At 38.2% G+C, this 26,873-nt stretch overlaps 5 protein-coding genes across 8 annotated transcripts in view; 2 read left to right on the plus strand and 3 right to left on the minus strand.

The window, feature by feature from the left end:
• The first annotated feature begins 9 nt into the window (after nt 1-9).
• On the plus strand, nt 10-12,965 carry LOC132200645 (uncharacterized). The gene is made up of 14 exons (XM_059626284.1): nt 10-273; nt 947-1,076; nt 8,386-8,450; nt 8,645-8,752; nt 8,814-9,005; nt 9,071-9,424; nt 9,477-9,701; nt 9,761-9,976; nt 10,034-11,424; nt 11,485-11,661; nt 11,718-12,089; nt 12,168-12,347; nt 12,402-12,635; nt 12,696-12,965. Exons 2-14 carry the CDS (start codon nt 979-981, stop codon nt 12,864-12,866), a joined length of 3,783 nt encoding a protein of 1,260 aa, XP_059482267.1. The 5' UTR covers nt 10-273; nt 947-978; the 3' UTR covers nt 12,867-12,965.
• LOC132200647 (uncharacterized) lies at nt 1,135-4,796 on the minus strand. Its single transcript, XM_059626289.1, has 3 exons — nt 4,695-4,796; nt 2,290-3,408; nt 1,135-1,871 (listed from the first exon to the last, which is right to left on the minus strand). Exons 1-3 carry the CDS (start codon nt 4,704-4,706, stop codon nt 1,446-1,448), a joined length of 1,557 nt encoding a protein of 518 aa, XP_059482272.1. The 5' UTR covers nt 4,707-4,796; the 3' UTR covers nt 1,135-1,445.
• A 107-nt stretch (nt 12,966-13,072) lies between the features above and the next one.
• On the minus strand, nt 13,073-16,371 carry LOC132200646 (BTB/POZ domain-containing protein 9). 3 transcript variants are annotated; one of them, XM_059626285.1, is made up of 9 exons: nt 16,214-16,371; nt 15,673-15,903; nt 15,180-15,540; nt 14,779-15,043; nt 14,486-14,708; nt 14,081-14,310; nt 13,839-14,028; nt 13,599-13,785; nt 13,073-13,526 (listed from the first exon to the last, which is right to left on the minus strand). In XM_059626285.1, exons 2-9 carry the CDS (start codon nt 15,855-15,857, stop codon nt 13,356-13,358), a joined length of 1,812 nt encoding a protein of 603 aa, XP_059482268.1. In that variant the 5' UTR covers nt 15,858-15,903; nt 16,214-16,371; the 3' UTR covers nt 13,073-13,355. The 3 variants fall into 3 exon arrangements, with proteins under 3 accessions (XP_059482268.1, XP_059482271.1, XP_059482270.1); XM_059626288.1 differs by having other exon boundaries at nt 15,673-15,899; nt 16,214-16,351; XM_059626287.1 differs by having other exon boundaries at nt 16,188-16,344.
• Nucleotides 16,372-16,515: 144 nt separating this feature from the next.
• Nucleotides 16,516-19,464, minus strand: LOC132201855 (septin-2-like). The gene is made up of 8 exons (XM_059628379.1): nt 19,313-19,464; nt 18,606-18,729; nt 18,094-18,430; nt 17,921-18,032; nt 17,673-17,865; nt 17,487-17,614; nt 17,260-17,433; nt 16,516-17,201 (listed from the first exon to the last, which is right to left on the minus strand). The coding sequence occupies exons 1-8, from the start codon at nt 19,340-19,342 to the stop codon at nt 17,034-17,036; spliced, it is 1,266 nt and encodes a 421-aa protein (XP_059484362.1). The 5' UTR covers nt 19,343-19,464; the 3' UTR covers nt 16,516-17,033.
• Nucleotides 19,465-20,461: 997 nt separating this feature from the next.
• Nucleotides 20,462-26,873, plus strand: part of LOC132201854 (neurobeachin) — a 149,059-nt gene continuing 142,647 nt past the window's right edge. For both annotated transcript variants that reach the window (XM_059628376.1, XM_059628377.1), the window contains exon 1: nt 20,462-20,763. In XM_059628376.1, coding sequence (XP_059484359.1) covers nt 20,596-20,763 — 168 coding nt within the window. In that variant the 5' untranslated portion in view covers nt 20,462-20,595. The remainder of the gene's footprint in view (nt 20,764-26,873) is intronic.

A 26,873-nucleotide genomic window follows, 5' to 3' on the forward strand; every position in this document is an offset into this window, starting at 1 on the left:
AAGCAAAAATCGAGAGAAAGCGTCTTCGAAGGACCACCCCTTAACCCATGCTGCTGCGCTCAACTTGTCTGGATCCCAAGTCTGATCTCTGACTTGTGGTTTGTTGTTGTTTTGATTCCGGTTAGTTCATTCAGAAGTTTCCCCGCAAACGAAACGAACCTCTTGTGTCAAACTTTACCCTTCGTTGACAAAAAGACTGCAGTGACCAGTGACTGCACATTTGAAGCCGACCGAAGCCGACATTAATTTATGTATTAATTGCACTGGACTATGGTAAGTTTTTTTTGAAAATTGTTTGAATTTGTTATTTATGTATGACTGTACATTATATTTTTAATTCGCGGGTTTAAATCGGACTAATGCATTTTATTGTTGTATACTAGTGTAAAAAAATTGTAACAAAATAATATTTCTTGCAAATAATGGATGAAATGAAATGAATAATCCTTAAAAGAAGATTTTGTGTTTTCAAATTCTATAACAGAAAATATTTATATTTTTTAAATTTTCAAATATGCATTCAGTATATATCTGTATTTTGCAATTTCGATATGTTGTAGTTTTAGTTTCATTTTCGTTAATAACGCGCAATTTCATGATATTTTTGTTACTTCAAATTGTTTGGTTTATACAAGTTAATTTGTTTTTGAATGATTTTAAAATTAACAAAAATCAACAAAATTATAATTTCACACGAAACACGTGGAACTTTAACAAATTAAAGACTTTCAAAAACTTAAACGGTATATTTTTTTAAAAGGTATTTATGTGGATTTACTGAAACTATGCGGGAAAAAGCTTTGAAAAAATTATAACAGAAAAAACACTCGCACACTAACAATTATCTGATAATTTAACGATTTATATTCATAATTGGGAATTTCAACTACCGCAAAAAGCGCAATTTGCGCTTTTTAATGTTCTTCTTTTTTTTCTGTCTCCACAGGATCTGATATGTGGTGACAATAATTCCCTGCGATGATGATACAACAACCAGAGATGAGGCTTCTTTTCCTCCTCTTTTCTCTCAGCCTGCTCGAGATCGGCTGTCAGAGTGACCTAGACGCGCCTTTGCGGTAAGGAAAAGCATTTCTATTTTTTTTTTCATTCAGAATTTTTGAAAGGTTTATAAAACTTAATAATTATTTCTTTTGATAATCTTAAATAAGTTGAGCATTTATTCAGCATTTCTTGCACATCAGCATAATATATTTTATATTTATGAGCCAAAGGCGCCACTAAAAGGCACTTAAAATTAATTTGTGAACACCATTAGTCAGCACACAATTCATCTCTCTCATAGAGAATAATCAATTAGCAGCGCATCATCTCTTCTCATTTTGAAACGACTGCTCTTAATTAATTTCTGTACAGTCACACACGCACTTAAAAAAAACTATACAAGGAAGGGTCTCTTTCTCTACATCTCATTCAATTTTTCTATTTTAAGGCACAGTGATAGGCAGGAAGTTCTTGCTGTTTCCTAATCTGGGCGCCAGCCTCAAGTGGACGCCCTTATCGTCCTCGCCCACGTTGAGGAAAGTGTTCAGATCGAGCAAGAAGTAGAAGCCGTTGGGTTTGGGCGGCGGCAGACTTTCGTCGGGCACCTCGTCGCCGCCTCCGCCGAACGAACTCTCGAGGTCGGCGATTGAAGGACTGCCTCCCTCGGTGCTTGTCTCCTTCTCCTCAGCGTCGGCCGAGGAGGACGTTGTTGTTGTTGATGACGTCGTCGTTGATGACGAATCAGTGGTGCTGCTCGATTCGGTGTCCTTGTTCTGCCGCTTGTGCACGTCATTGTGCGTGTCAGTGCCAACGTAGTCCTCTTCAGAGGTCAGCGGGTCGGGCCCGTCATTTTGGCTCAATCCCTGCACCTGAAAAGTCAAAAGGGAATGAAAATTTAAAGAAAAGGGAAAATAATATGGAATTTGAAAAATATATTTAATTTTAAATAAATTAAATTTACGTATTTAATTTGAATTCCATTAAAAAAATAGCTTGCCGTATTATATTGTATTTTTTAAATAATATTTAATTGGAAATTTTATCCAGACCTTCATTGATAGTTTAATTATGCAACTTTTAACGAAAAAGAACTTTTTAAGTATAAATTTATCTTTTCTTAACTTTAAATTTCTCAATAGATTGATTTTTCAATGGTATATATTTCTGTGTGAAATTATCTCAACCTTAGGATTTTAGAAGTTTGAAATCTAAATTTTTTTGACCGTCCTTCTGTATTTCCTTTTTTTTTAATTCTATAAACAAAAGTTTATATTATTAATGCCAAACCTTTCTGTATTTGGACTGCAGCTTCGCAAACTCGGCCTTCTCGTCCTGTTTGACGTTAACAACCTTGATGGTTTGAAGAATGTCCTTGAGCTTCTGCTCCATAGAGTCATTCAGAGGCGCCGCGTCTGTTGGATTGAAAACAAACTCATGGTTGTTAGAGGACCTCTCCTGCAGAATGGAATTCAATCCAGGAGTCTCGTTAGCCTCGATCTCTTCAGCAGAAATGTGGGGCGCCAAGCCGAGGTCGAACAGAACCCTCTTCATCTCGTTGGTCATGCTGTCCGGGTGGAGGGTTGGAATTGCCTTCAGCACTTCTGGGGTCTGCGGCTCCTTTTGCTTGATCTTCATGTCTGATTTGATTTCCTCCTGCTCATCGGCCGGTCCCTCAGTTAGGGTAGCAGGGGTGGTCAGTTGACGACTGGAAGTGTGTCTGTCTACCAGACCGAACTGAGCCAGCAACTCCTTCATCTCCTCGTCGACGTTCAGCCTGTCTGAAATGGGTTTGAAACTCGAGTACGAACTGACATCCACAGACGGCAGCACTGGCTGACCTGCCGATGGGTTGAAGTCGTTTGACTGCTGCAGGACTCCGTACTTGGCCAGCAACTCCTGGATCTCGGGGCTGAAGGTGTCTGCTGGCTGAGGTGCAGGCGTCGTTGTAGTGGTCGCAGGCACAAGACCGATTGACGCCAGTAGGTCCTTGATGTCCGGTCTGATGACAGGTGGTGGCAGAGTGATGTGAACAGGCGTGGGCAGCCTCTTTGGTGGCGTAGGCGTCACTACCAGGGTGGTTTTTGTTCTCTGGGTGGATGACTGAGGCGGGGGGGCTGTGGTAGTCTCCACAATTCGCGTCTCCGGCTTCTTGGTGTACAGGTCCTCGAGAGTGGAAGTATTTGACGGTGACAAGGGCATCACCAGCATCAAAGACCGCTCCTTCTCCGGCTGCAGCAATTCTGGAGGAGCGATCGCGGTCACAGGGGCAGGCCCTCCACTCTCCTCAGCGATCAGGTCGAGGCCTGGCTCCAACTCACTGTAGTACGGCTCGTCGTCCACTTCCATGTCGTCCCGCGTTCCAGATGGCAAGGCTGTAGCCATGGCCACCCATGCTGCTAGCAGCAGCTGAAATGAAAAATAATTATTAGCGTTATTAGGAGAAAAGATAATTTTAAATAAATAGAAAATTGAATTATGGTTGCATCGCATCTTTAAAAAATGCGTTTTTATTTTTAATATGCTTAAGCAAGCAATCTAAAAAAATTCAAAACTTGATAAATTATAATGCTGGAATTTATAGCTAAAAAATTAAAAATTTGCTAAATATGTAGTAATAATTTAAATGCGTAGAGATTGATTATAAGAATACTTTCCTCGGGTTTTGCAAGCTTTTTTTAAGTACTATACAGAACAAAAGGTCTTGTGTTTGCACTCAACAATGAATGCAAATTAGAGGCCTAATTTCAACTTTGTAATTGATGCATTTTTTGTTCTATGGCCCACCTCTTAAATTATATGTGATTAGAGCAGAACAAAATTTATACTCGTCATTCTCTAAAATAAGTTCAACGTGATTCTATTTACAACGAAAAAACCTCAATGAAAAATAAAAGGCGAAGGCGTGCTTTTGCATGTGTTTTGTTATAGAACTAGCACACGTTTTGTCGCGGTTTCCCTCGCGCTGAGTGAGTATGCATATTGAAAGTGAAACGGTGAGAGGAAAGCCACAGACGTACAAAACGTGTCTGTCATCGCGCAAATTATTCTTCTTTCATCTAAAAAAGTTTCCCACTCGCGCTGCATCATTTGCCGGCAAAGACCGAAAAGTCATATCAAATAATTTATGCGGAAATATAGGCATTGTTTGGCAGTCGTATCATATACGCATAGCGGTTGACGAAAGAGTTCAGCTGCGAATCACGTTTTGCACATGACAGTTATTTACTTTTTGCTCGTAATGGCACCTGTAACTGCAGCATGACTTTCTTTGTGATCATATCTTTAATGATGAGGCATATCGCACTGCATTTAATCAGTAATTTTTTTAAAGTGTCTTTAATTTCTCATTTAGGATAATGCAGATGTTATTCTGCACACATTATTTAAAAAAAATCAATAAATAAATGCAGCAAAATTGATGATAGCCGAAAATGAAACTAGATGTTAATGAACTTGAAATTCGAAATTATTTTTGGAATCGGTCCAAATAAGTTGGCAAAGAAACTATGGTGTGCGCATTATTTAGTTCAGCTGCTCTGCGTCATGTGCGTCCTGGAGAAAGTCGAAGAGTAAACAAAGCGGAGAGCCGCTTATTCTCTTTCGCGAAATTGCCAAGTGGAACGTACACAATTTTTTATAAATTCCAAAGCTCAAAATTTTCAGAAAAATTCCGATTCCTTGAATGTACTTACGTATATCCTCATAGCAAAGGACGTTTCAGGTGCGCGCGGTGTGCCTGACGCAGTTGAGGTGCAACTCGCGACTGGCGCTGCAAGGTCGCGCGGCCCACTTTGCCGCTCTCGAGCCCCCACCTCGAGGGCCTCCGGCTCTCGAACCTTTGGCTCGTTGCTTTGAAACAAATCTTCTGACCGATACAGAATATAAAAATATACAACGTCTCGCCTAGTGTAATTAACACCTTTTCTCAGCCATACCTGTTCTTTATTGAGGTGTGGAAATTTTTGTAAAAAAAAATTATTGCTGTTTATTGATAGAGAATTCAAATTATTTCTTTGATCAAAACCTACATTATTTAAACTTTGAATTATTGAAGTTTTTTTTGAGCCAACCATTAATTAAATTTTATTTTGACCTAGATTTAAAAGTTTGAAAAGTTGATGTTTTGATTCATTACATTTCCAATCAAATGTGCAATGGAAAGGTATTTTAATTTTTCATTTCACAATTTTTTTCTAGGGGTATATATTTGTACATTTTTATTTTCCTTAAATATTATGTATTATATAATATTAATGCCACTTTCCTAATAATAATAGCATTAATCATTTTATTTGTGTCGTCAGAAAGAGAAAATATAAATTATTTGATCATGGCAGACTTTCAATCAAGTTCCTAATAATGATCGATTTATTTGAAAACGAGAGGAAGTAATCAGAGGTGACTGGCCAGCCGGCTCTTATGATTGTCTCCGCCGAATTTGAAAGTGCTCAATTAAAATGCAGCTGGGAGGAAAAAAGCAAAACGAAAGTGTCTTGCTCATGCTTATGATGTTCGTCGATCGCGCGCGGGATGATTCTCTATACATTTACGCACTCGCCGCGCAGTCATGAATCATGCAATGAATATCCCGATCGAGAGTTTCAAAAAGCATGCATGCATGAATCTAGCTTTGTAAATAAATCTAATGACGCTTTTCATATTACGGTCTCGTCTCATGAGACTTACGCGATGGAAGAGCGAAAGTTGCACTAGGCAGCAGAGCGAAACCTCTATATCTGCAGCCGACCAGTTGGTTGATGATTGCGATAATACTCTGAGAGAGGAGCAGTGAGACAATTTCTCACAAAATGCGTGACAAGGCCGTCTAACTAAAAAACATAGTGATTTGTTTGATTGACTGAACGAGGTTGTTGTTTTTCTTCTTCTAAATTTAACGCTAGATAAAATTAAAAAAAAAATCATTTTTTTTCTTTTTCAGAGCTATCTGTGGTCAGCAGTAATAACAATTGGAATCTTAATTCATTTTAAATTTAAAATTAATTTGCTTTTGAAGTGAAATTCATAGTGTTTCTATGACTTTTGACTTTAAAGCACAATGCAAAAGTAAAATGCAGACTATGGTGAAAAAGTCACTGAATAATACTATGATTTATGTTCATTTAAATGTTGCTAAAAGTGCAATAACTTCTCAAGACGTCTGATAATATTATTAAATTTTACAACTCCTCTCAATTAAAAAAAAATGTAGATTTCCAAGTCGTTGAGGCACGCGTTTTACTCCACGATTGCCTTGTTAATTGAGTTTGTGGCTCGACGTGCCGCTTTTATCTTGGACCAGCTAATCAAGTATCTAACCGCACTCTACGTAATTGCGAATAAAAAAGTAAGGCGAGGCCTTCCGCTCGCGGCCTTGGTGATTCGCTCGCGCTCTTTTCCGCGAATCTTGCGCCAACTACTTGCCTCTTTTTCTTTAAATAATCACATAATTTAAAAAAAAAACCTAATCTTAGATTTTAGATTTTAATTTTGATTTCCTAATATCTGTAAGAAATGAATTAATTGAAGATAAGTATATCAGCTCAGTAAATTTAATACATTCTTTAATTGGGTTGTTTGAAAATTATCGTTCTTCCTGAGCAAATTCTAAAATAATTCTATGTGATATGAATGAATTTTAGTACTGTTCTTGGCACCTGTTAATAAAGAACAGACGGCCAACTGCGCTCTGTGCATACCTAATTAGACTGGTGACCCGACCGTTTCCCAGCAGTGATAACTGTTTTTTAATCGTCTTCAAAAGCTCCGTAAAACCAAAATATTCTAAATTCCTGAGCTTTTTTTACTCCTAATTAATAGTCAAAAATTGAAATAAGCGGAAATAAGGACAATTTTCTTTTAATTTTCAGCTGGAGATTTAAATAATTGAAAAAAAAAAACATTAGAATTTCCTAATTGTTGATTGTAGCGTCCTGGATGAACTTGTTAGTGTCGATGACCGTCTGGATGAGGCCCTGCTCGTCGCCGTTGCTGATGCACACCTGCATTTGGTCGAGGCAATCGACGAGAACGCGCAGGTGCTGCGGACTCGGCTGCTCCCCAAGCAATTGCTGAATGGACAGCATGGTGCGATTGACGGCCACTTCCGTCACGTCCGTTTCAGACGACTGGTCATCCAGGCCCACTATCTGCACCAAACCTCGCAACTGGTCTTGCACCAGGCGAGCCAGCTCTTGGAAGCTTTTCAGTTGCACGTCTTGGCTAGCAAACAAATCTCTGCAAAATAAAATATTAATCAGATTCTAATTATTAGAGCCCAATAATAAATGAAAAAAAAAAACAAGCTCGAGCTGATTTTTAAATAAGCTATTCCTCCAAAAGAAAAAATATGCTGGAAAATTTTAATAAATATGGATAATACGGATAAAACATTTAACTATACCTGTCATGATCAAAGGTGGTAGCTTCAGCTTGCCACGTCTGCGTTTCCAGTCCACTGTCTTTCAGTTTCTGCTTTTTCTGCAAACTTGGTTGCTCCAAGTTGTCAATCTCGCAGACGAACTCTTTCAGCTGGCTGTAAGGGCACTTGTGGGCCACCGAATCTTTGATGCACTGAATCAGACAATCGCACTTTTGCTGCACCTCCCCGTCCTGTGAACGTTCTTGAAGCCTCACCAGCCGCTTGATCAGTTGATCGGCAAACGCTTGAAGAGCCTTTTCGTCAGGGCAAGAAGTTAAAAATTTGAATTATTAAGATTTGAAAGGTTTTGTACGTGAGCTCTTTGGGCTCGTTGCTCGCTGTTGTCGTTGTGCAGGATCTCGATGGTCTGCCTGATGGCGCGCACCCTCGGTCCGGTGGGTAAGGCGGTCTCAAAGGTGACATTCTCGCCACTCTTGTCGCGCATCAAACATGTCAGGGTCGAAAAGTCGTCGCTCAGTTTGGTGCTCACGTGAGCAATGTCACCGCCAAGCAGGGCATTTTCCACGCCAATTTTGTTTTCGCTCGACATTTTCAGATTACGTTTAGGTTTTGTGCTCTTTTCAGAAGTTTCCTCTCAACAATGAAAACGAAAATTCAAATTTCAACAAATTCTGAAGTCTTGCATTGTTGGTATATTTCCAGAAGAAAAAAAGGCTTTCAACAGAGTCACTTTTGTTTTGGAATCTTTTTTAAAGAAAACTAATAACTTCAATAAATAAAAATTTATTTTAATGCTCTAAATTATTATTTGAAAAAATTAGAAGCATTCACAGTGTGTATAAAAAACCTTTACGAGTTTTAATTAAAAATATATAAAAATTGATTTAAAAAAAAAAATTTTTTTAGAATGCAGAAATAAAAACAGATATTTTTCCTATTTAAGTGTATTGTTATAAAATTTTGTGTAAAAAGAAGTTTGCACTTATTTATTTTATTTCCTTTAGGCCCGAGAGTAGCTTTTTCTTGCGGCACAAAGTCATTCTGGACGGCGTGGAATCAAGCAGCTCTGGTAAACTTGACATTTGGCTTTCAATATAATAGCACACTTTCCCTATACCTTATTCACCTGCAGCCTTGACTTGTCTTGTTGGCGAGGCCATTGAACTGCCTATTGGCATGCTATTTGATTATAAGAAAGTTTTGCACTTCACGCTTCTCCTTTTGCTCTGTTAATAAATGGAATTATTAAAAAATATTTTTCAGACCATTTTGAAGACAAATGTGATAAGTGTCCGCAACTGTGCTCCAGTGACAAAAAGGGATGCTCATGTTTTAGGGGATTTGCTAAAATATCAGAGTTTCACTGTCAAGGTTTTTTAAGCAAAATTTCCATTATTCCTACACTTGTATTCTAGAGCTCCATAAATTTCAGATGTGGATGAATGCGCCAGTAACAAAGACTTATGCGGCCCCCACGGTAGATGCATCAACACTTTGGGCTCGTTTGTTTGCCGCTGCCAATTTGGGTTCCAGCCGCTGCCTTCTGGCAAGTGTTCTGACATCAATGAATGCTCTCTTGCTCTTAATAAACGTCCATGTGACCAAATATGCACCAATCTGCCTGGTAAATTTAAATAACCAATTTTTATTCTAAAATTATATTGATTTTGAACTTTTATATATTTCTAGGTAGTTACGAATGCTCATGTCAAAAAGGGTACGAACTCTTGGCAGGATCTGGAAAATGCCAAGACGTGAATGAATGTGTGCAGGAGGAAAACGTGTGCTCCCACTTGTGCGTCAACACTCCAGGCAGCTTCGTCTGTCGATGTCCATCGCCTTTAACCCTTTCCGATGATGAAAGAACTTGTTCCTCTGCAGTCAAAAGGCAAAGGAAGTCGCCGGCCCTGCTGTCTAAGACTCCCTTAAGAAATGAGCAAGAGGATATCCACCGGTGTCCGCACAAATGCCTTAACGGTGGCGTCTGCAAGGATGGCTCTTGTCAATGTCCATCAGGTGTATCAGGAAGAGTTTGCCAGACAGGTAGTTATAAATTTGTTTAGGAAAATGAAATAAATTAATTATTTTTACTAAGATATCGATGAGTGCTCTGTCTTGCCCGATGACATGAAATGCTCCCATTTCTGCATAAACACGTTTGGGAGCTTTCGATGTGGCTGTCGGGCTGGTTTTGCTTTGGCTGTCGATGCCAGGACTTGTGTCCTAATTTCCTGCACACCACCTTGCATGGGAGGTGGCACATGTCACAACGGTGTCTGCAAGTGCCCTCCAGGTTTAACTGGGCGGGCATGCGAAACAGGTTATTTCTAAATTTTATTAATTATTTTTTAATGCTATTTTTTAATTTAAAAAATACAGACATTGATGAGTGCCAACTTAGTAATCCATGTCAGCACATCTGCCACAACACACTTGCAAGTTTTGTGTGTCTGTGCAGAGGAAAGTGGCGCTTGGGCTCGGACGGCAAAAGCTGTGTCGAACCGACATGTGTGCCTCATTGCAGAAATGGAGGAGTTTGTCATCAAGGACGCTGTATCTGCCAACCAGGCTTCCATGGCAGGATTTGCCAATTAGGTAATTTGAAAAATATTTAAATTGTTCAATTTGATAATTTTAAATATTTTAATGTAGATGTAAACGAATGTGCCCTTGCCGAACAGCCCTGTCCCTATGCTTGCCTGAACACAATAGGAAGCTACCAATGTCTGTGTCCTGCTGGTTTTAAGCAGTCGCCAAATAGGACAGCCTGCCTTGTTAACTCTCAGGCAGACGAAGATAATCTGTTCAGCAACCTTGAAGTTGTGATAGAAGTGGTTGTGCAGGATGATACTCATTCCAGTTTTACCCGATACTATGTTACGCCTGTGCTACCATCAAAGCAAAAAACTGCCAGTTTTGTGCACAAGTCAGTGTTCCCTTATCAACCATTGTTTGAGAATCACAAGGAAATTTTGCACTTCGACCACTCTAAAAACGCTATTCCAAAACTAAACATTGATTCCCATTCCCACACCATTCCAACAATATTTAAGACTGAAGATCACATTAAAGTTCTTGAGGATAATTTTTATAATTCAGTGATTTCACCTTCTATTACTGAAAGTAGTATTTTACCTTTAAAATCTTTGCCGGCTTCTCAACCAGATGTGCATTTTGTAAAGGAATTAGAACCAACAAACAGTAGCACTGCTACGCCAGTGCTGCCTTTAGAAAGAAATTTGATAATAGCGTCCACCCTTATTGAGCTAACAAGGGTACAAGAAATTTCCTCATCAAAAAGTTTTCCGATATCTGTGACAGGAACTTCCGAAGAAAACAGCTTAATTAAAAATATCATTGCTGAAATTTCCACTGAAAATAATAGTGAAACTAATTTAACAACACCTGAGAAAAGCTTGGAAGAAATTACAGAACAAGACCGCACAGACAATAGTGAAGCAAGTGAATTCACTACTCTCAGCATTTTGGAAGAGACTCTGCCAGTAATAGAATGGACAACTGAGGAAACCAAAATTGAATCTGTGACCGAAACTGATCATGCCTTTGAAGAAGTTACTTCTCCGATCGACTTCAATGAATTTACTACTGAAACTTCAATAGGAAAAGATACAACTAAAACTTTTCTAACACATACTTCTTTAGAGATAACTACAGTAGCCTCAAAGCACAAGAAAATGAAGCAGAAAGCAAAAGGAAACCTAAAAAAGAAAAAGGGCAAGAACAAAAAGGGCAGCAAAATTTCTGCAATCAACAATAATCATCGGGTTCTGAGCCAAATATTAGACTCTTTTGGCATTGAGAACCACCAGGGTGACGCCAAGCATTTTGACTTAATAGACTTTGATAAAATCAGTGTCAAACAAGCCCAAGAGTTGACAACTCCAAAATCTTTTGATCTGCCCGTACTCAAATTTGCTCCATCTAATACTTCTGAAAGAGACTGCTACTACGGTAGAAACAAATTTAAGTCAAGAAGTCACTTTTTCAGAGACGAAAAGAACTGCACTCGCTGCTTTTGCAAAGTATGAAAGATTGAGTTTTTCCAAAATATATATTATTAACATGATAAAAATAATTAACAGAATGGTGAACTGAGGTGTGACCCTCGGCATTGTCCAGAACCAGGACGATGTAACAAACCGATTAAAGGTAATTGCTGTGACTACTGTCCAAGCGACTGTGTGATCGATAACCAGGTTTATCAGCCGGGAGAGGCATTTGTGCCCGAATTGGATCCTTGCAGGGAATGCAGATGTGAGGTATATATATAAAAATCAGTAAAAATACAGTCAATATATGAATTGAAATTTTTTAGAATGGAAGGACAACATGCACTGATTTACTATGTCCAGCGCTGCCGTGTCCAGCTAAGCACAGGGCGCAGCTGCCTGATGACTGCTGCCCATCGTGTGTGCCTCCTGGCCCAGGCTGCTTCTGGAACCAGCAGTTTTTCTACACAGGCCAACTTTGGGTGCAGCGCCAAGGTGGTTGTCAGGCATGTTTGTGCAGAGAAGAAGGAGTCGTGCAGTGCAACCCTGTGCCTTGCATTGTTGACTGTAGCCATCCTCAATTTGTTACTGGCGAGTGCTGCCCTATATGTGATGGGTGTCAATACCAGAACAAGAAATTCAGCAATGGCAACACTTTTAGGCACCTTTCCGACAACTGCAGCTTGTGCACTTGCATGGTATTTCTTTACTGCAAAAATTTAACTATTTCCGATTATTTCTCGTTTAAATTAACTTTTTGACGTATATTTTTTTAGAGTGGAAACATCTCTTGTTTTGAAGAGAGGTGCCAAGCTAGGTGTGGTCACCCTTACAAGCCACCTGGCAAATGCTGTCCAGAATGCTCCGATTGCTTCTTTGAAAGGGAGCACATCAAAGAAGGGTCGTCTAAAATATTTGGCAAGGAAAATGGAACATGCACCGAATGTTCGTGCAAAGTCAGTTGCTTATATCCCATTAAATTTTTATATTATTAAAGTTTTATTGCTTAGGCCGGAGAAATTCACTGCAGGGCAGCCGAGTGCTCGTTGAGCTGTGTGATCAGCAACGGGACTGTGGTTCCATCCGGAGAACATTTTACAAAACCAAATGATCACTGCACAAAATGCAAGTGTCACGAAGGTCAAATAGGCCAATGTGAAACACAAGCTTGTGTTGACCAATGTGAATTTGGTGTTTTGCTTCCAGGCGCCTGCTGCGTTCAGTGCAACATGTGTGATTATAAAGTGAGTTTTTTGCAACTTAATTTAAAAGTTTTTGCTTTATAACATCGATAATGTCTATAGGGAAAAATTTATGTAAACGGGCAGAGCTTTAAGGAGCCTTCAGATTTGTGCTTGGACTGCACATGCAACAATGGAAATGTATTGTGCTTTGACAACTGCCCCGAGGGATCAGGAAACACTCAAGATGATGAGGTCGATGAGGATTATGATGATGACAGTGAAGAGGAATAAAATGTTAATAAAAAAATCCATGAATGAAAAATATTTCTGTTCATTTTTTTCTGAAATGAAGTTGAACTAGTCGAAAAAATAAAACAAGATGGAATAAAAATTCTACATAAATATATCTTTTTTTAGAAGTCCCTCTAAATTCCACTAAACTTAGTTCTTTTAGCATTAATCAAATTTAGTGTCTGTAGAAAATAAAAGTCGCAGTGTTAAAGAGTTATAACTATTATTAATATGGCAAGTCTTTGTATGTTCAACTTAACATGAAGCTCCAAAAATGGCTTGAAACATTATAAAGATAATGAATTTCATACAACTGCTACAATTGTTTTACGTTTTACAAAAGTGCTTGGAACGAGACTCATTTTAGTCAAAGTAATTAATATCTTATATCTGGTTATATGGCAGACTAGGTAATGACTTTTTTCCGTAACCGAGGTCTCTCTTGTATTTCTTGTAACATACCCTCAGTGCCCTCACTTGTTAAGTCTTTTATTCAGTAGAGTGGTAAACGTCTTTTGCCTCTTCCGCATCACTCTCATCACTGCTAATGCTGGCATCGGTTGCAGCGACCACACCTTTGGCGATAGCATCATTCCCCACAGTGTCCTCCACCTCAGCTACAAGTTGAGCAGGGCACTCAAAATGCACAACATGGAAAACCTGCGCAATTGTAATCTCAGTTTCTCGGTTCTCATTCTGAGCAAAATTGTCTCTAAAATAGGAGAAACTTGCCTCATTGGCAGTGTTGTGCACACCGACAATTTTAATAAAAACCACTGGTCTCTTCTCAAAACGGAGAAGCTGCCATGATCTGCAAGGCTCTCTGGTCTTGTCGGCAATCATCGACCAGTCTGTGTTGTTGACAGACACCTCTACATAATAACTGTAAGCTCTCATGTCACAGTCCCATAGCAAAAATCTATAAAAAAAATTCAATGGAACTTCATTTTTTATTTTTAACAGAGATATAACCTGATTGAGTCAAGCATGTATGGCTGACCAAGCTGAACAACAATGGCCCCACTGCCCAGCTGGTGGCAGGTGTAGCCAGAATCCCAGTCGTAGGTTTTAGTATCTCCATTCAGAAGCGCATTTCGACTTCGACTCACTCCTTCAATCACAGACGCACTGAGCGACTGAACAGCAACATTCTCGGTAGGAACTGTGGATGGTTTAATTCGGTCAATTTATAAATTAGAGAAAAAATGTCTTACCAATCATGTTTTTCTCAACAGTAAATATTTTGCTGACATAGACCGCTTCAAAAGCAACAACATGGAAAACTTTGTTCACAGTGTTATGGGTGCCGACAATTCTGATGTATTGGACAACTCTTGGCTCAAAGTACAGGTGCTGCCAAGAGCGGCAGTAGAAGTGAGTGTGGTCAATGACCTTTACCCAGTCACTCTGGTCCATCGACACTTCAATGTAGTAACAATAAGATCTAAACCAAAAACAATTTTCTATAAAGAAATAATTGTGGAAAAATATCAAGCAAGATTAAAATATTCAAAATATTTCAATAATTATGTGCGTGTTTTTAAAGTCAAGTTACTGTTAAAAATAAATTGAGAAAAAATGAAGAGATTTTATGGTAAAATATGCCAAAAGTAGTCTACCTAACATCCTTGTCCCAGAGCAACATTTTCATGTGGTTGATGATACATGGCATTCCCAACTTGATCAGAATCCCATGATCTCCACCGCCAGCGGTTATGGCATGCCTAGTGTATCCTCTCTCCATGTCATAGTTAGTCGTGTCACCGTCCAGAAGTGCCGACCTCATCTCTCCCTGAAGAACTTGCGTTCCGTGCCTCACATGAGCAACATTTTCGTTGGGCACTATTTCAAGTTAAATTTTTAGTTAACGCTTAATGCTTACATCATTTTAAAATTTATAAAAAAAACCTACTCATGAATCCCCGATACTGTAGCTCAGTATTCTTGATAGCTGTACGATTCTGGATGGCATCCAAAATAGCGTCCGGGTCTATGAGACCAGTTGGTCGGACTTTGGTGAGCAGGTCTGTCAGCTCCATCAGAGGAAGCCGCACAAGGGCTAGGGCACTCTTTCCATCTTCCTCTGGGTTGTTCTGTACCCACCGACCAAGGGCCTCAAATATTTGGACTTCAGGGGCACAGAATGAGTCTCGAGAAACTAATTCCTTTAAGGAACTCTGCAAAATATGACCATTTTTAGAAAATTTCTATGTAAAAAATATTGGAAACATGAATTATGTATAATAAAATACTACCGCTTCTTGATAATAAAAAAAAAAACGTTAAGAGAGTCTATTTATCAAAAAATATTACCAAAGAGAGCTGAAGGAAGCCGTCTTGCTGCAAAATCTCTGCGGCTTGACGATCCATGAAGGAGAAGCAAATGTTGGACAAGGTCATCATCTGATAGAGTCTTGCAGCGTCAAAGATGAGAGAAGCGTTCCGAACATTCAAAATTTGTTTGAGGTAGTCAGAAAGAGACTCCTCAAGTTCTACAAAGCCGTAAGTATGTGCCAAACCAAGCACGTCTAGCACATTTTCCTCCTTCATCGCCGACAAGGACATATGTCCGGTGTAAATGTAGCGCAGCAGGGCCTTGAATGCCTCAGATGATGAATACTTAAGCTCTATTTCTGCCTGCTGGGACTCTTTCATTCCTCCGTAGAGAAGGGCACTGCAAAATACAGTAAGTTATATTTTTAAATTTTTAAATTAATAATTATATTATTTTTATTAATATAAGATATGTGTGTACAATAATGTATAATAATAGTCACGATCCTGAAAATTAAAGAAATAAAATTACCGAAAATATTCACTCCGAGCAGCAAGAATGACTTTGTGGGCATGAAATTTCTGTCCGTTCAAATTGAGAATGACATCGCTGTACTCGTCGTTGAGGAACAGGGCGCCGATGTTGGAGGACAGAGCATGGATGTGCTCCACCTCTCCATTCGGCGAGTTTGGCCCCAGACGGTGGTGACTACTCATTTCGTATGCAAAATGCTGACACGGTTAATAGCAATCAATCGTCTGCCTGCGAAAAGGAATCAGTCTTTAAAAGTCTGCACCACCAATACAATATAAATATGCTCGCTCTACTTTTGGAACGCAGGTTCTAAAATTATTTTTGTTGAGTGGGAGTTTGCACCACAGTGCCGACAGTGAAAACAATTACAAAAATGTTTAGTACGTATGTATGAACAGAAGCCTTCAAAAGAAGTGCCAAGATTTCTAGAGATTTCTTGCAATAACAAAAACCAAAAGGGAAACCAAGGATATAATATGTCATACAACAGAAAGCCGAAAAGGTTAAATTACCAAAGAACTGAATCAAGATAACGTACAGAATCAAGTCTCGTAAACTTTTCAAGTCAGTAGAACAGGAAATTCGGTCCAGATGAGTTCAGCAGGGCCACATTCTGCTGCCATTGAATTTGCGAACGGCGATTTCTCAAGGTGAATTGCGATTTATAAATAAACACAGGGGAGCAACACAGAAGACTTCGTTTACATTACCGAGTGCCGCCTGGTGGCAAAAACCTTAAATATAGAGACGTCATAGGAGTTAAATAATTTTTTTTCTAATATTTAATCGTTTATTTTAGCAACAAATTTATTAATGGTTTTAATAATTGTGAAATTTTACTTTGTGCTGATAAAAACTGTTTATTGATATTGTTTTTGGAAGGCAATTAACACGTTCTCTCCAGGCTTAAAATTAAAGAGCAATACAATTAACAAAAAAAAAAGAAGCAATTAATTATGAAAATGGTAAAGTGAATCGTTTGCTTGTTCGTAAATACAAGTTGCTATACATTTCTTTCAATAAATTACCATCGCGCTTATTAAATGCATACAATACATATAATAATACACATGTCATTTTTCTTATCCGATACATGGCTGACGCTTCCTGGACTCATATACAACAAGATTATATAATTCATTGTTCATTAATATATGTATGTGTATAAATCTTACTTCAATTTCATGATTACGTACTACTAGTAAATTTACTAGACAAGAAAGTCCGAGTTATGCTCAGCTTAATATTGGTTCAATCGAACTTAACAATATAATATTATAGATCTTCAGATCAAAGGAATTTCAAGAACTCATGAGTACATAAAAGATAAAATTTTAGAGAGACGTGACTATCAAGATTCACTTCTTCTTGCTCTTTCCTAGTGTTAAAGTGTGCGAGCCGCTTTGGATTTGGGCCTTTCGACGGTTGTACTCGACCATCTCTTCTTCCAGCTTGCGGCGCGAGTCGTCCAATTTGCTCTTCTCGTCTGTGTGGTCCTTCTTAAGCTTGTCGAATTTAGCATGCAGCTGTAAAAAAACAACATAAAATAAACATAATTTTAATTAAAATAAAAAAGGTTCCTACATCTTTTTCAGCATCCTTCAGCTCGGCCTCCTTTTCCTTAACTCTCTGTATGAACATCTGGCGCATTTCGTCTTCTTTCTGCTGCAGCTCTTGCAAATGTGTGCTCCTCTTGTGCTCGAAAGTCTGCTGGAAGCTCACTGGCTTGTTTTCAGAGTCAACATCAGTGAAACCCATCTAACAGTAATAATATTAAAAAATATTCCATTTAAATAACTTAAAAGTTATACCTGCTCAAGTCGTCTCTTTCTGTAGAGTTCATAATGACGGCCGTGGGTCTTTTCTCGCATGTCTTCCATATTTGTGCGGATCAGCATTTCTCTCAATTTCACAAAGTCGCAGTGGTTTTCGTTCTCAACTAGAAGATAATAAAATTTAAAACTATTTAACAAAGAAGAATAAATTTTAAATTTTACCTTGAACTGTTCCCCAGGGATACTGTCGAGACCTCATCATCTTGTTGCCAACCCGGACGAACTCTGTGCTGCCAACGACGGCAAAAGGAGTGTGAGTGTTCATGGAGGAATTGACTTCGGAAACAGTTTCATCGTCCGTGGGAAATTCATAGATGCTCACACCATTATTTTGCAATTCAGCCATAATTTTGGACTGGCGAAGAAATTAAATCAAAACTATATTTGGCAACGATAACAGAAACACCAACCTTGAACTTTTGGAGTTCATTTTTAGAAACAGTGTCGGCTTTCGCAATGATCGGAATGATGTTGACCTTTTTGTCCAGCTGCTTCATACAAACCAGATCGAGCGATTTCAGCCTGCAACAAATTCAAAATTTTAGGAAAATTAGAATGGAGAAAATAAACTGAAGACTCTCACCCATGGCCTGTTGGACAGATAAAGTAGAGGCAGACATGGATGCGAGTGTCATGGTAGGCGGTTAAGGAGCGCTTGATCTTGAGCTCCTCCTGCAGGTATGACTCAAACTGGGCGTCGATGTAGTCGACGACTGCCTTGTAACTCTCCTCCTTGTTGATCTGGTCTCCGTAGCCAACTGTATCAACAATGGTCAGCTTGAGACGGACGTTGCTCTCCTGAAGCTCATAGGTGTGTGCCTTCAGCTTCACCGTCGGGAGGTTGTGCGGACTTGGCTGCGACTCAAAACTCGTGTTGAACAGCGAGTCCATCAAAGTCGACTTGCCAATTCCAGTCTCGCCTGAAATTAATAGGATTAATAAATTGTTAATATTCTTTTTTTAATTGAGTGGCTTAGTTTTATTCTAAGGTTAATTTAAAAATTTGATTTGGAAGCAAATTTTGTCTCATATGAAAAAAAGCCTTATCTTGGAATATAACTGATTATTTATATTTATATTTTTTTTTTAATTTACCGATGCATAGGATGTTGAAAATGAATCCGTTCTGGACGGATTTGTTGACAAGTTGATCGGGCAGGCTGTCAAAGCCGACATGACCTGACAGCTTGAGGTTGCGAATGTTGCTCTCGTTGTTGGCCTATGCAAGAGGAAAAATAAATTAGCTTTTATTATGACTGTGACATTTACAAACAGGGCCATTCGCGGTGCGCAATGGCTGTGACACGTCCGTTTTATTTATTAAGCCATAAGCTCAGTTTAGCTCTCTGATAGAAATTAAGAAATAGAGCATGATTGAATTTAACGTAAAAATTTTTTGTTTACCATAAAAGGAGAAATTTTTGGAATGCAATTCAATGCAAATCAGAAAAGGGAGTGACGGAAGACAATGGCCTTAAAGTGAATCTTTGTTGTCTCAAAAAATTCCAATTGAAAAGCAACTGTTTCAGATTGAGCCTTGAGTTTATTGCTACGTAAATTTAAGAGCTTTAACACGCTAATTAAAATAGTTTGACTAAATTTGAGATCAGTGACATTTCTGTTTTGGTAAATATCAACCGGCGTGCGAAGCCAACGCCCAGCGCAAGCCATTTCTCTCACCAAAAAAAGGAAAATCACCAGAAAATAAAACTTAATCGGTGGGGAAATTAGGGAGACTCGAAGTTGCGAGTGGATATGAATAAAAAATAAAGGGCTGATTGAGGGAAATGAGGAAAACAAACCTTAGCCTTTTCAACGTCGCCGCCTGCCATCTTTGTTTATCTGGGCCGCTGCGGCAAATTCGTGCTGTGCGCTCGCTCGACTCGACTGCCAGCAAAAACCAACGAGAACGAGAACGGAGCAGTGCTTTCGAAAACACCCACTAGAGGTCTAAGAAAATTAACCTATAATTATTGTTTTCCATTTTTTTTTTATAAATTTCAATTTCGTAAAATTCATAATGTTGCACGTATATGAGGATGTGATGTTTATTTTTTTTTTTTATCTTCTGCAATGTATATTTAGTTTTCGAATTTTTCATTAAACATTAAATTAATAAATTTGTATTTTTTAATTTGTATGTTTATTGTAATTTGTATATTTTACAATGACTTGAATAGTAAGAAAATTTGATCATTGTATTCATTTATTTACTTTTTAATAAACAAATTATAACTGGGGGGGTGGAGAAGTTACAATATAATTTGTTTAATCTGCGCTCCAGATTGATTAGATTATTTATTCGAACATTAAAATAAGAAAATTTTTTTATTTGAAGTTATTTATAATTCACAACAAAAAATTTAATGTTTTTTCATGCCTTCAGCAGTTTTGAAGTGCACTCGAGCTTTATTATCATGTTACGTTATTTTGTGTAGTTGACTCAATTAATTACAATTATTGAAAGTGGATTGGATTATTTCCTTCAACGTACTTGAAACCTAATTTAGAAATTTTGTCTCTTTTTAGTCGTATTACTTAAAAAAAGGAAAGTTTTGCGTTAACAGTTTTCAAATGCAATTTTCTTTTACGTTGTACGCACGGAAATTTTTAATTGATTACCACAACAAAGATTTTTTCGGATTTTTTATTTTATAATTATTTGACAAAAATGTATTTTCCAGGTATTTTCTGCATTTTCTGCAAAAATGATCAAATAAAAGAGTTGACAAGTTTTATCACAAAGCAACTCATTAACTGCCATTAGCGCAAAAAATAAGTGGGATTAGCCGGGGATGAAAAAGAGAGAGCTTGAATAATTCGTAGGGATTTTTTGCCCGCGGCGTATCGATCGGGGTGGCTATGTTGTGTGTGGTGGTGTAAGCGGGGGCGAGTTTGGCGAAGGTGCTTTTGGCTTTTGGCGCCAGCTGAGCGCCGTGTCGACGCAAGTGGCCGTCCGAGCAACTGAGTTGCAATATGGCAGACCCGAGCGGGGTGTGTGTCTGATTCTCGATGCACTTTGGCTCTTCGTCCGACTACTAGACCGCTGTCCCGCCGCACGACCACCGAAACGCCGCCTCCCAGCATGGCCGCCCCCGAGGCGTCGGCCGCCTCAGCCGCCTCCGAGGCGCGACGGCCCGAGGACGTCGTCCGACTCTCGGTCGCCGACAACATCAAGTTCGCCGTACTGATTGGCCTCGTTGAGGTCGGACAGGTGTCCAACCGCGAAGTTGTCAACACCGTCCTTCACCTGGTGAGTTCCGCCTTTCTTTGGCCGCCTCTGGCCGCCCGGCCGCCGGCCGACGGCCACCGGCGTCCGACATACAACTCTTTATATGGTAGTGGGATGGGCCGTCATTCCACCTTGCACTTCTTGTCAAAAGAAGATAAAACTTGCAGTGCGTTATTATAATATTGTACTCGATTCCTCGCTTTCTTCGTTCCGCCGACGACGTGCTGACGTATTTTATTTTCCCATTTATTTGCCCTTGATTGCACGTTTTATTGACGTTGTTTTTGTTGTTTTAACTAAATGTCTGACAGCTCTGTCAAAATAATCGTTGCTTTCGTTTGAGTTTATTCAAGTGGAAATACGAACGAGTTTCTCTAGATTATAATGAGAATTTTGTTTACAATTGTAAAATAATCATTATTAGATCGATTCGTAATGTTAGCAAATTATAATATCTTTCTCTAATATTTAGTAAGAAAAAAGCTAGGATAGAATAATAATTAATTGAAAAGACATTTCAAAATTTGTTTACTTTATTATAAAAAGCATAATTTACAATTCAATTATTATTTTGATTAAATAAAACACTCTTTTGTGGGTCAGTAAAAAAATTACCTTATCGGCTATTGTCCCTTTTTGAAATTGTTTTTTTTTTTGTAGAATTAATAAACATTAAAAAATAGTTTGTGGTTTAAATTTGTTTTGTGGTACAGATGAAAGGGTTAACAATTATTATTTGTCTTCATTCGACGCAGGATTTTTTAATGAATATGTATATTTATTGACTAATATCCTTTTATTAGCTTATTTTAATTATATTAAATTAGGAATATAATAAAAATAACTACGCTTTCCTTCAAAATTAAGTTTGCATCTCAAAACACAAATTATGAAACAGAAATTTGAAAAATCTTTTTTTAAATATTTAGAAAGTCTGTTAGCTATTTTTAATGGAAATAATCCTATATTATTCTACACACATCCGGTTTTGTCTTTTTATTCCTGTACGTTAATAATTAGAAAGAACTAAGAAAAACTTTTTTTAAATAAATAATAATTATTTATTAAATCTGAAGAAATTTGAACAGAATTCAGCATAAATTTTTATTATCATTATTTTTATTTATTTAATTATTTTTTTAATAAGAATAAGAAGAAGCAATAATTTGATTGCAAGTGGCAGTGAATTGAATGCTCACGCGGACATGAGGTCTAGAATGTCTAGATTAAATTTGATGTAAAATCGATGTTGCTATTCTTGTTGTTGCGCTTCGGCAACCATCTCTACTCCACACTCTGTTGCACCAAAATAATTGCAGGCTATTAAAACTGCTGAATTATCTTTCCGCAATCATTTTAAGATTTTGTAAGTCAGTATTCAAAAGCTAAGCAAGTAATTCTGGAAATAAATATTAAAATTTCACTTCAAGTGCCAATAAGTTGACGCGGTGAATTACTTCGTGTAGCGGTTATTAGTTTCGATAAAAATTATCTGCGCAAGGGGTGCGGCGGCTTACATGGAATACCTTTTTATTAGTATATTGATATAAAAATTGATAAAAAAAAAGTAATCGTTTAAAAATTTTAACATTTTTTAAGTATAAAAGGGTATCTGGAAAAAAACTGTAAAATCGTGATTAATACAAAATAAATTAAAAATTATTAATTTGAATAATTTAATTGGAAAAGAAAACTATTTATTTTGTAAATCGTGTTTTAAAAATAATTATTTTGGCGTGCTTTATATGTAAAAGTTGCTCATTTCATTTTTTTAAATATACCAAGTGGTAAATCAAATGTTTTTTATTCCTGTGAACCTGAGACATAATTTGTGACACATTAAATTTATTCATAGTCAATCAATTTTATCTCATAAAATATTTTTTTAGTTGTGGTACCTAAAAGCACTCCTCAAACAAAGCCGCAACCAAAATTTTGCATCTGCTCTCTGTCGTCTGATAAAATGTTTGCTTGGCGGAAACGGAAGTGAATTCTAATTTAATCATGCTCTCATTCCATTGAGCAAGAGCACTCACGACGGTATTGAGTCTTCTGAGAATTCGATTGCCATGCAAAATTAAAAAGTTGGCTAATTAGCGGACTGTGCACAATTGCATGATGAAAAGCTGCAATGCAACTTTTCCTTTGAGGTGCAGAGATTTTTTCGCCATTAAATCGGCATTAAAAACCGACGGCCGTGTGGAGTGAGAGAAGAAATACTGCGCCGCTGGCAGACGGAAATAATTGGGCCACTACTCGACTCTCTCGGCGGTCGGTGCATGAAAGAAAGAGAGAAAGAAAGAAAGGCGAACACGAGCCAATTATTTTCCGTCGACTGCACCGAGCGCTAATCAATACCGGTTTAATTGCAGAATTAATCTGCCGGGCTGAAAGGGTGAAAAGCCGCGTCGCGATTGGCGCACGTGTCGAAATTGCGAATTGATTTGGGCGGCTCATTATGGATTATCGAGCATTAATTTGTGAATAATGAATTGGGCGAAAAGCCGGGTGGGCGCTTTGAATGCAGCCAAGGTCGATTTGCTTTCCAGCGCCTTCTGCTGCCAACCATCCCCACACTAAACGCGCTGCCACCCCCATAGATGTCGTTCCCTGCCGCTCACCCCAACAACGGCTGCGAGGGGTGGTTTTGCGCAAGACGTCAAAATGTTTGGCAACCCTTTTCATAAGCTTTGATTTTTTTAGGCGTTTTTTTCCTGAGAGATTTCAATTTTTTTGGGCACTTGATTATGATTTCTTTACATTTAAATTCATGTTTATAATTTAATATAAATAAAAATTAATAAGAGAGGACAGTGGGTACTGAAGAAAACGCACAGTAACAGTAATTAAAAAAAAAAGAAAACAAGTTTTAACCTTTTCAAAAATAATATTAGAGTTTTTTAATTTTTACGGCGCTTTGCAATTTTTCTTCTTCTTGAAACAGGGATTTTCTTTTGCAAAACAATAAAAAGGATAATTTTTTAATTTGAATATCTTTCATAAGTTTTCTGAGCAAATGTGATACCCGAGTTTTTGTTATTATTATGAATTTTCTGAACTTTACGATCAAATACGATTTCTTGTAGTGGTTATGCGGTTTTTTGAATGATGACAAGCAAAGTAACTAAGTTATAATATTTTTTCTCGCTGCATTTAAGATAAATAAAATTTAAGATAAAAATTACCATTTTTTAGGAGAACCAACTTTTTTCTATCTCACGCAGAATATCAGTATTTTTGGCCCAGAAAGTTTGTCCTTTTCTTGCCAGAGTCCCCAAGTGTCCATAACTTAATCGTCCCCCAGCAGGCGGCGAACTTTCCTTGGCGCATTCGTGGGACAAAAGATTTCTGGCTGCAATAAATATCCGTCGTCCGAGCTGCTGAAATACAACTGTTGGTTGGGCAGCTGCTTTTTTCCCTTGCCGACACCTCATATTAAATTCTTGAGACCGACGTCTTGGGTCCCCCGCTGCTGAAACAAGAGGCTCGTTACACCGAAAGAGTTGGCTGGCCGGCCGTCGGCAAACAACACATTCTGTGCAGGAAGACGAGGAAGTTGCACTTCTTTCTTTCTCTCGGAAGAGGAGGAAAATATATAATGCCCGCTTTTGCCGGCAAACAAAACGAGAACCTTTCTTATCTCGTGAGAGAGGGAAAGGGCAAAACAGAGGATTTCTTTCCTCTTGTTTTTATTTTTTTTATTATTGAAAAATTCTTTTTGCGGCCGAGAGATTTCAGGGGCGGCAGGGGAAAATAATAAAAGAGCTCGTTCGAGCGATATGCACGTAGGTGGGCACTTCTGTCCCGAGAAATTTTCATTTTGCAAAGGCAGACATTATTCGAGGCCTTTTCCGCTCTTCGCAACGACAATCTGGGGAGCAACACTTGCCATTACCATCAAAGCCGAACAAGCTTCTGGGAACCGATTTATTTCCACCTTCCTTATCGCGCACACGTGAAAAAAACTTTCGGCTCACAGGGGAGTGTCCTTTTACTGTGTATTGATGGAGTTGTTGCTTCTACTTTTTGCAAACACGCGAGGCACCGCCCGTGGTCTGTGTGCTGAAGGAAACGGAAATGCTGCAAAACGCTTTTTGAATTTTCATTTGTTTGCAATCAACCCGCTGCAAAGTTTGCTCATTTCGGAAGTATTGTTGCTCAACTTCCGTTTTCCACGCACCTCAGGGGTATCATGCAACTGGGGAAGCCATAATAATATCTCGTCAATTTACATTTCTCTTTGTAAATGAGCCGCCATGCTTGGAAACAAATTGTGTTTTGATTTTTTTTTCTTAAAAAAATCAATAATTTTTGATATGATAAATAAATAAATGAACAATATTATTTAACATTAAAATAAGATTTATAAATTTGCACCGTTGATTTTATGTTATATTTTATCTAGATTTTAAGTAATTTGAAGATTTGTCTACCTTGTCAATATTCCTACTTTCAGTAAGATTAATGTGATATTTTTGTAGTAGAAAAAGAAACGCTTTCGTATAAAAACTGATGCGGAACTCATCAGTTTGGACTACAGCTTTGTCCCAAAAATTTGTACAAATAAACTGATGTAATTCAAATTGAATTTCTAAATAAAAGCAATAATAAAATTGCTAGATCTCTAAATTTGCATGCACCCCGAGGTAAATTATAGTTAGCCTTTTAATCATCTCATTTTTAGCAACCACATGAAAACTGAAATGTAAATATCATTTCAGTTATTTCAGAACTGCGCAATTTTCAAAACGCGCCGGTTTTCACCTGACTTTCATAAACCTCGCCATATAAGCTTGAGTGCGGCGGTAATTTGGAATTCACCCCACATTTCCACGCTCCCTATGAACCATGAAATATTTGGAAATCTGGCACGGGTGCCAGCTGGGAGACACACCCTTTTAATGTCGAGCCACGCTCAAGCATAATTAATCGAGAGAGACGCTGGCAATATTGGTCAAAAGCAGCGCGTCTCGATTTATTACGCACACGCGTTTGTGCTCAAGGCAAACAATGGCCATTGATCCGAGAAGTGTTGCTTGTATAATGTTGTGTTGTCTTGACTAATTCTGATTTCCTTTCTGTTGCAGGTAAGTCTTCTTAAGCCGTACTTTTGTTTGTGCGCAGAACTGGCTCCACTCAGGTGAGCCTCTTTTCACCCTTAATGCTAATTTGCGTGTCAATGCATCGTCGTCCCAAAACTGTAAATTAATCCTTACGCGCGGTTTGCCTGCTGTGTCCTTTAATTGCATCCGATATGCAAAAGCTAACGAGTGCTTTTTGCCGCGTTTTTAATTTACAAAGTAGGAGGTCACACATTTACGTCAGTTAACCAGGCTAAAGACTAAACGGGATGTCGCCTGGGACTTGACCTAAAAAGTTTTTGCCATGTCAATAATGGTCACAAAGGTATGAATATTCAAATTAATTGTCTTTGTGTTTTCTCAATTAACTCAATTAACACCAATGTCTTCTTTATGCTAATTTGGCAAATTAAATTTTTTTTCAATTTTTGAAATATTTTGTGTATTCTGCAAGTATTAACGTTTTTTTCCATAAATTTTGATCGGATTTAAAAGATTTATTTTAATCATTTATGCTCAATATTCCGTTATATCTTGATTTTTGTCGCAATAAATTTTGAGGGATGGAGAGGAAATTTTAATTTCCAATATAGTATGCAAAATGAATATGCAAGTAACAAACTTGGTCTCCATCCCCTTTAAGCACTTTCTTAATTAACAAGTCACAGGCTAGTTATTTATCGAGTTCAAAGCACGGCAGGGGAATAGGAAAAAGGATCTCTCTGTGTAAAACACGCACTGGCAAAAACACCGGCAGGCGCTGCTAATTGAATTGCTAATGATTTTTCGAGCAACATCTTCATTTGGCACGGGTCACTTGCTGCGCTCTCTCCATTCGCCTGAAATCCAACGAAAACACAGAGACCGTCTGTTTGTTTTCCCTCTGGCAGCCTTTACTGTTTATATAATTCAGCTGAATGAAGCGCTCGGCTCGCATATTGCCGTGATTATATACTTATAATGAAGGAATGTGAAAATGCGCTTGGCAGGTTGGTGGTTGCGAGGGAACAAAATCAACCGCTTGTTTTAAAGGGTCAACGGACGCACCCG

Source organism: Neocloeon triangulifer, unplaced genomic scaffold (assembly GCF_031216515.1).
Source record: "Neocloeon triangulifer isolate White Clay Creek 2 clone unplaced genomic scaffold, ASM3121651v1 ptg000014l, whole genome shotgun sequence".
Classification (NCBI taxonomy): domain Eukaryota; kingdom Metazoa; phylum Arthropoda; class Insecta; order Ephemeroptera; family Baetidae; genus Neocloeon; species Neocloeon triangulifer.

Coding starts and splice junctions, on each gene's coding strand:
- LOC132200647 (XM_059626289.1), bottom strand. Junction 1,872..2,289: donor TGCAGTCCAAATACAGAAAG/GTTTGGCATTAA, acceptor TTGACTTTTCAG/GTGCAGGGATTGAGCCAAAA.
- LOC132200645 (XM_059626284.1), top strand. CDS start 979: ATGATGATACAACAACCAGAGATGAGGCTTCTTTTCCTCCTCTTTTCT. Junction 9,702..9,760: donor TGGGCGGGCATGCGAAACAG/GTTATTTCTAAA, acceptor TAAAAAATACAG/ACATTGATGAGTGCCAACTT. Junction 9,977..10,033: donor TGGCAGGATTTGCCAATTAG/GTAATTTGAAAA, acceptor ATTTTAATGTAG/ATGTAAACGAATGTGCCCTT.
- LOC132201855 (XM_059628379.1), bottom strand. CDS start 19,342: ATGGCAGGCGGCGACGTTGAAAAGGCTAAG. Junction 18,730..19,312: donor GCGACGTTGAAAAGGCTAAG/GTTTGTTTTCCT, acceptor CCTCTTGCATAG/GCCAACAACGAGAGCAACAT. Junction 17,615..17,672: donor TCCCTGGGGAACAGTTCAAG/GTAAAATTTAAA, acceptor ATTATCTTCTAG/TTGAGAACGAAAACCACTGC.
- LOC132200646 (XM_059626285.1), bottom strand. CDS start 15,857: ATGAGTAGTCACCACCGTCTGGGGCCAAACTCGCCGAATGGAGAGGTG. Junction 14,311..14,485: donor CTCTGGGACAAGGATGTTAG/GTAGACTACTTT, acceptor TTTTTGGTTTAG/ATCTTATTGTTACTACATTG. Junction 13,786..13,838: donor TACATGCTTGACTCAATCAG/GTTATATCTCTG, acceptor TTTTTTTTATAG/ATTTTTGCTATGGGACTGTG.